This window comes from Galeopterus variegatus, unplaced genomic scaffold, assembly GCF_000696425.1.
Source record: "Galeopterus variegatus unplaced genomic scaffold, G_variegatus-3.0.2 Scaffold2844, whole genome shotgun sequence".
NCBI classification, from domain to species: Eukaryota; Metazoa; Chordata; class Mammalia; order Dermoptera; family Cynocephalidae; genus Galeopterus; species Galeopterus variegatus.
Genome location: NW_007728955.1, coordinates 178,785 through 186,791, shown reverse-complemented (window position 1 = coordinate 186,791; position 8,007 = coordinate 178,785). Strand labels below are relative to the sequence as shown.

General features: G+C 52.7%; 1 protein-coding gene across 2 annotated transcripts in view; it reads left to right on the top strand.

Annotated features, from left to right (window-relative positions):
• Positions 1-149: 149 nt before the first annotated feature.
• Positions 150-8,007, top strand: part of NTMT1 (N-terminal Xaa-Pro-Lys N-methyltransferase 1) — a 9,153-nt gene continuing 1,295 nt past the window's right edge. The window contains exons 1-3 of one of the 2 annotated variants that reach the window (XM_008583169.1): positions 150-225; positions 5,996-6,215; positions 7,521-7,773. In XM_008583169.1, the coding sequence (XP_008581391.1) occupies positions 6,054-6,215; positions 7,521-7,773 (415 nt within the window). In that variant the 5' untranslated portion in view covers positions 150-225; positions 5,996-6,053. Of the gene's footprint in view, positions 226-5,995; positions 6,216-7,520; positions 7,774-8,007 lie in introns of those variants that run through there. The other variant, XM_008583170.1, reaches the window with a different exon arrangement.

Below are 8,007 nucleotides of genomic sequence, written 5' to 3'. Positions count from 1 at the left end.
GGGGAAGCCTCGACCCCGAACTGCCTCGGCTCGTCACGTGACCCGGGCGCGTGCGCGCGGGCCGGCCCGGACCCCACGTGCGCGTCTCCGGGAGGTCGGCTGGCCAGACCTGGGAAGGGATCACCGAGAGCCACGGGTCGAAGCGGAGCAGTCCCCCACGCCGGTCCCCAGGCCGGGGCAAGTCCCTTTCTCTCTGAACCACAGTTTCCCCTCTGAGGAACGGGGGTAAGGAGAGCACCTACCTGGAGGGTGGGTGTGAGGAATCTTCAGATGCAACTCACAGCCTGTCACAGTTAAGTGCCCGTTGCATAGGAATTGCTGCCATATTTAACCTTGGGCCCAACCCCAGCTCCGGCCCGACACAGACGCAGCTCTAAAGACCAACTACCGCCAGGAGCCCTTGGAGCCAAGGTCAGCCTGTGTGCAGGAGGCTGCCGTATTGGAAAGCCCAGACTTTGCTGCCCACCGACTGTGTGATCCTTCCTTCCTCAGGACCTTGATCTGTACAATAAGGGATTGAAAGAACTAGTGTCAGAGGCCCTGACGGTGGGGTGGGGCAGTGTAGCAGATGGTTGTGATGTATAGAATGATCGCCCAGGGAGGTGGGATGAGCCCCTGGGAGAGACCCGGGCTGTGATAAGAAAACCTGGATTCCCTCCTTAATTCTGTTCCAGGTTTCCTGTGTGTGTGTGTGTTTTAAGGTTTTAAGGCACATCACTTCCTTTAGTGTGTTGGTTTTTCTCTCTGTATACTGGGGACGTGGGAAGGTTGGAGTACGTGTAGAATGCTTTGGTGGAGGCCAGAATCCATAGGATCACAAGGACAGCGTCTCAGAAATCTCTGCAGTGGTTCCGTACTTACATGGAGGGGAAGCTCACTCGCCACCCTTGCTGATTTGCAGAGCTGTTTGAGTCTGCTGGATTGACCATCCAGCATACCAGTAATAATCCCTTAGGTGTGGTGTGTCCAACACTCTGCGGTCTATATGGCATCTTAATGCATTTTCTCATTTGGTCTTAACAATTGGCAGAGTTGACGAGACTTTCATTTCACAGAGATTTCTAAGCTAAAGAGAGAATATGTGCCTGGCACTGTGTGGAGCAGTTTAAGCTTTTTATATGTACATTTAATCATCATAGTCTTTCTATAAAGTCAGTATTACTGTTCACATTTCATAGATAAACTGAGGAACAGCAAGGTTAAGCATCTTATCTGAGCTCACACAGCGGGTGAGCAGAGTGTGATTCAGACCTGGTTCATCCGACTCCATGAGAGCCTTTTAAATTTCTTCCGTTGTTGTTGTTGTTATTGTCTTACTCCCTTTCTCCCTCCCTTTCTTTTTCATAGAACATTCTGCCACTCTCATAAGTCCAACTGCTCTTCATACAGATTCAGGGAGAAAGGCTCTGTCCAGCAGGCTGCAAGAGGGAGGAGGTCACTTTAGGCAGGATTTTTCTTAGAGATTTACATGAGTTGAGTGTGCCTGCCGGTGACAGTTCAAGCACCATTTTCTTCCGTGAATCCTGGGAGAAGAGAAGTAGTAGATGGGCTGCTGTCCACGTGGGGCCCTAAACACTTTGGAGGAGTTGGTGGAGGTGGCCAGATGACCGTGAAGGATGTGCAGACCACATTCTACCCACCAAGGAGCAGACATTTACCATGAGCAAAGCGTTTCTCTTTCTGAGGTAGCTTAGAGCACACGCAAAGCCAGGTGTGCCCCTGGCCCCTTCCCCCTACCTGCAGCCACATAGCAACTCACTGTGCTCTGCAGCGGAGTATAGGCAGACTTCCTGCTGTTTGGGTGACCGACCTTGCTGTTCCCTCTGATACCTAAAGACCTACCCCACTCAGATCTGGATACTGGGAGGCACAGTGTAGATAGGATCCCAGGAATCATGTTTATTAATGAATCACTTGTAGCAAATATCAAAGTTATACTTGCGGTTTCCTGGCCTACATGTGCCTCCCCTGGCTTGTTCCTAGAATCTGTGTGTAAGTGGAATTCTTATAAATTAGATTATTCAGGGGACCTTGACATCTAAAGGAATCATGTTGTAAGGCTTTTGGTAAAGCAGAAATTTATATTGTCGGTAACGGCCTTCAGTGTTATCAGTTTTGAATGGCTGGATTTTTGTCTGTAGGATTTTCTTAAAAGTGGAAAATGGCTATAGCCGCACAAAGCTTATTCTTTCGTTCGACAACCAATTAGTGCACGTCCACCTTGTGTCAAGCACGGAGCTAATGGTGCACAAGGTAATGTCCCTCCCAGGAAGTTTGCATCCTGGGAGGGGAGCACACAGATAGGCAGGGAGTACAGCCTGGTGTTTGGTCCCAGATTTATTCTGTTCATTTGATCAGAAGTGAACTTTTCACTGAATACCTATGTGCTATGTGGGACACAAGAGAAATACAGTGGTGAATCTCAGGATGTTGCCATGGCTCTTCAAGGAGCTCCCAGTGAAGTAGGTAGAGAGATTTGAATACAAAACCTGAAGTTTGCCAAGACTGGTGGGTGGTGAGAGGGAGACAGGTATGATTTCACTGAGCTGCAGTCTGAATCGGAGTTGGGCTGGCATGGTGTGGAAGAGCTGGTTTTGAATGATGTCTTCTCTGGGTAATTGATGGAGGGCCTGTGATGTGGTTGCTGTGGTGCCCCTTGGCAGGGCATGGGCAGCCCATTTGGCCTGGGTCCTTACCCCCATCAAGTAAGCAGCCCCCAGACCCAACTGTCTGGTGATGTTCAGGCTGGTGGCCCCTTTTCCTGTCAGCTCTGAAGGAGCTGCAGTGCCATCCCCCTGCCTCAGCTAGCAGTGTTGGGGATTGGCAGGGTTCGACATTCTTTCGCTTGCTGTGAACCACCAGGTTGGAGTGAGAGCTCCTTCTAAGCAGTGTGCCGTTTCCTCTCACCGGGGCTGTAGCTCCTGGTGTGCTGGGGCACTGGTGTGAGGGCATGGTGGTGAGCCGAGGTCCCCCAGCCTGTTGCCCCAGAGGGCTCCTCGATTGGTGTAGTGCTTGCAGCTTGTCCTCATCGTGGCCCCAAACCCTTGTGTCCAAATGGTGAAGTGAGGGGATCAGTCTGTGGTTTGATTCAGGAATCTGAGGAGGGATTTAAGCAGGCTTCTCTCTGGGCACAGCAAAAGGTTCTATTAAGGGTGGAAACAGTGACAAAATCATAGATGTCAGGAGAACTAGACCCTGGTAGGGCACATGAATGTTGTCAGCTCTCTGTGGTCTCTCAGAAGACCAGTATGTGACCTTGTCTATGAAGAATGCCAGATCTGTGGGAGGAGCCCCTTCCCATCTGCTCTCAGCAGTCACAGGGGGCCCTTCCCTGGTGTCCTCACCCCTGCCCCCTCCCACTCCGTCTGGCTAGGTTTTCTAGAAGAGACTGACCAGTGGCCAAAGCAGAGTTGTATCAGTTAGGACCATTTGGTTGGGGTGGGCCTGCAGCTTCTGAAAGGTTCCTTGTCTTTCAGGACAAGTTCAGCATGGAGACTAGTAACACGAGACAAATGAAAGTTCTTTAGCTTTTCTTGTGTTTTATTCTCCTTCCATCTTCCCTTATAGTCTCTAAATTACATATTGAAGTCCTTATGCTCATCCTTTGAACACTTTTCTGTTTCCTGTCTGAGAACTTTTCTTGAAGCCCTGAAAGCATTCCTTGGTCATAGCTTATAGTCTCTAAATTACATATTGAAGTCCTTATGCTCATCCTTTGAACACTTTTCTGTTTTCTGTCTGAGAACTTTTCTTGAAGCCCTGAAAGCATTCCTTGGTCATAGTTTTTTATTGTAGTTGTCTCTGAGGACTATACCAGCACTCCACATGTCGACTCTGTGTCGGCAGTGTAGTTCCAGGGCTCAGTGACTTACCACAGCCCAATAGAGTGTTATACAGATGGTTGGTGAGTAAAACCCCAGGAGCACAGAAGTGTGCAGTTTTCCTGGAAGATTCGAGCACATCCACCCCTGCCCTCCAGGCTGCCCTCCCTCTCTGTGCCCCACAGGCTCTGCACTGAGGAGGAGACACACCTCACCTTCAGGGACTTACAGCAGCACTGGGCTCCATCATTTCTCTGTCAGACACTGTACTGAGAACTCCTGGGCTCAGTGCTGGGGAAACAGTGTTGAACAGGCAAGGTCCTGCCCTTGGGAGCTTATGCTCTAGCGGAGGCCCATGAACAGTAAGTAGACAGTATAATTTCAGGTAGAAACACACCTTATGAAGTCAGCAGAGCACACAGATTAGCTAAGGGTGTGGAAGGAAGCCACTTTAGATAGGCTGGTCAGAGAATGCCTCTGAGGTGACACCAAGCGGAGACCCATGTGATGAGAGTGAGTTGCCCATGTAGGAAGAGCAGTCAAGGCCTAGGGCTCAGTAAGTGCACGGGCCTCTTGACCTTGGGTAGAGCACTTCCACATGCATCAGATCCCGTCTATACAGCAGGGTGATTGTCGCAACTGGCTCATAGAGTTGGTTGTGATGATCCAGTGGTCAGTGGAAAGTGATCAGTATGCATCGTGCAGCACATGAGCTGCTGCTGCCACTTGTCCTGTGTCAACTAGCAGGGCCACTGCCAGTTTGCCTCCCTTCAGGATGGGCCCCTGCACACCCCACTGCCCTGGGGAATCTCTCAGTGGATTAGCTTCCCATTAATGACAGAATGGCCCCATGGTGCCTAGTGTGCTCAAGGCCCACCACGATCCAGGCCCAGTCTGCCTTTACAAGTTCACCTGCAACATCCTTTCCCTCTTTCCACTTTCATCCTCTGACAGCACACGCTGTCACACCGCCTCTGCCTCTGTCCATTCTTTGTCCCCATCCAGAGCAACCTTGTCCTCCAGGGCCCAGCTCGGGTCACCTCCTCCAGGCTACTGCCCCCATCCATCGTTGGAAGAGGATTCCTCTGTGCTTTGAGTTTCCACAGCTCTTTATGACTCAGTGGGAATCCCCATCTCTCTGCTGTGTGTTTTAGTTGGTTCCATTTTTTTTTTTTTCCTGTCTCTCCTCCTGGACTACAAGCTCTCTGGGGGTCAGAACTGATCAAAAAGCCTCACAGCAACTAGAGCAGTCCCTGTGCATGCTGGTACTTTGTTGGCGTGTGCCAGAGCCTCAGGATAGAGGTGTGACCTTCTGTCCCCCCAACACAATGGATGTGGCAAGGGTGGCTTGCTGTGAAGCTGCTAAGCCGTCATCCCTCTCACCCAGCACGGCAGGCGGTCTGCCTAGTCGGCGTCTGCTTTCCCTTGCCCCTGCAGTCCACACAGCTGCCGCACAGTCTTTGGAAGCACAGATTTTCCCGTGCCACTCCCTGCTTAGCCCAAAGGTGGTTCAAGTTCATTGCTCTTTAGATTAAAGTCTAAACTGCTGAATATGACCCAGAAGACCTTGAGTCCAGTTGCATGGGCTGTCTGTGGGATCTTCTCCGAGGGCAGCACACTACCCTCCGCCTGCTTCACTGACTCTTGCCCATCTGTTAGCTTCAGCTTGTGTGTGCCCTTCCTCGGGCACCTTCCCTGATCCCTGCGGCCAAGGCAACTTCCTCCAGCATCTTGTACTCCTCCTTCGCAGCTCTTACTGCGGTTGTGGTCATGTGTGTCTGTGTCATCGTTTTCTGCCTGGCTGTCTCCCTCGTTCACGTTAATGAAGGACTGGACCCCCCACAGTCACCGTCATGGGAACTGCTCAGGCCCTCCCAGGGTCTGCTCTTCAGTGTAGATTGGACTTACCTGTCGCCAGGGGCCAGAAGCCACCAGTCAGGTGTCCTGTAGAGTATGTCAAGAAAGCCAGGATGCTGGGTCTCATGCTTTGAATGTAGGAGACAGAGGTGCTGTCATCCAAGGGGGAGAAGCAGATTTGGAGGTACCAGACGCTCCTCTGCACCAGGCAGGACTGCGTGGCTCAGGAAGGCTGGTGTGAGGCTGGCCCTCCCACTGGGGAGGACTTTCTGCTGCGTTCCCTGTGTGGGCTCGCTCACTCCTCTTTCCTTACTCAGGAGAGGCGCCGTTGCCGAGTGTGGTGCTTGAGTGCAGACGTGGCTGGTGGCAGGCAGCATGACGAGCGAGGTGATCGAAGATGAGAAGCAGTTCTATTCGAAGGCCAAGACGTACTGGAAGCACATCCCGGCCACAGTGGACGGCATGCTTGGGGGGTACGGCCACATCTCCAGCATCGACATCAGCAGCTCCCGGAAGTTCCTGCAGAGGTTTCTGAGGGTAGGCAGGGCTGGCGTGCGCTGCAGGAGAGGCCGTGCTGTGGCAGCGCCTGGTCTGCGCGGGCGCCGTCTCTTCCGCGCAACACTGCAGGGTCTTCGCTTGTCTGTTGGTGCCACCAAGGCCTAGAGCTGGGCTGGGGCGGGGGGGTGCGACTTCTGGACCGTGGACTTTGCTTCAAGGTTACCAGAAAGGAGCCGGCTGTGGTGCCAGAATTGAGCAGTCTTCTCTCAGACGTTCCGTTGTGCCGGGTCGAAGCCTTTGCTCTCCTGCCCTGTCTGCCCGTGTCAGGGCTGTGGGTATCAGCTGTTCTGCTGCCGGCAGACTCCTAGTTACCCACCATGGTTTTGGCCCTACTTGTAGCACCCCCTTGTCAGTCTGTTTTGTGTTGTGATAGCAGAACACCCAAGACTGGGTAATTTATAAAAAAGAAGTTTATTTGGCTCATGATTTGGGGGCAGCTGCCTCTCATGAGGGCCTCAGGCTGCTTCCATTCATGGTGGAAAATGGGCCTTGTCAGTCTGTTTTGTGTTGTGATAGCAGAACACCCAAGACTGGGTAATTTATAAAAAAAGAAGTTTATTTGGCTCATGATTTGGGGGCAGCTGCCTCTCATGAGGGCCTCAGGCTGCTTACATTCATGGTGGAAAATGGAAGGGGAGCCGGCATATGCGAGATCCCATGGCTGGGGGCGCGGTGCCAGGCTCTCTGTAACAACTAGCTCTCCAGGGGAATTCACAGGGCAGAGCAAGAACTCACTCACACTCCTCCCATCTCCCCCGAGGGCATTAGTCTTTCCATGAGGGATCCGTCCCCATGACCCAAACACTTCCCAACACTGCCACATTGGGGATCAGATTTCAACATGAATTTTGGGGGGACAAACATCCAAACCGTAGCACCTGCTCTCCTCCATACCAGGCTCGGGTCCCTGGGCCTGCTCCCTCCTCGGCTGCCTTGGCCAGCGCCTTCTCTCCACTGCCCACTGCCATCTTCCCAGCCTTGTCCACCGATGGCCCTCTTCCTTCTCCCGCCTGAATCCTTTTTTGTGCTGCTGTTTTCCTGGGGTCTCAGGAGCGAGAGATTAATGCACTTGTTCAGGTTCTCACCTGTGAAAGTTGGCTTTGGTTTTAGAAATATTTGACCCAAAAAAAGTATCCCTGCTCACACTGCTGACCTCCCTACCAGTGCTGGCTACCAGCTTGTGCGGAGCCCTGATGTGAGTCTTATTCCCAGGACAGGTGAGGAAGGGCCCCTTTGCAGTGACAGGGTCCCTCTGATAGGTCCTATGCCTTCTCTGCTTTTTAGGAAGGCCCGAACAAGACAGGAACTTCCTGTGCCCTGGACTGTGGAGCTGGCATTGGCAGGATCACCAAGCGGCTGCTGCTGCCACTCTTCAGAGTGGTGGACATGGTTGACATGACAGAGGACTTTCTGGTTAAAGCCAAGACCTACCTGGGGGAGGAGGGCAAGAGGGTGAGGAACTACTACTGTTGTGGTCTCCAGGACTTCAGCCCGGAGCCGGACTCTTACGACGTGATCTGGATCCAGTGGGTGATAGGTGAGAGGGTCCCGCTGCTTCCCCGACCCCCCGCCACAGCTTCTGCCACTCGGGTTCCCCATGAGGCCTTGGGAGCCAGGGCTGTGCTGGGGCAGCATGCAGGCAAGCAAGGACTCCCCGATTCACTACCCCCACCTCCTGCTTCCCAGGACTGTGGGAGAGACTCTGCCTAAAAGGTAGACCTCCTCCTCCCAGGTTTTGTTCCCACTGAATACTGCTGCCATCCATTTGGGG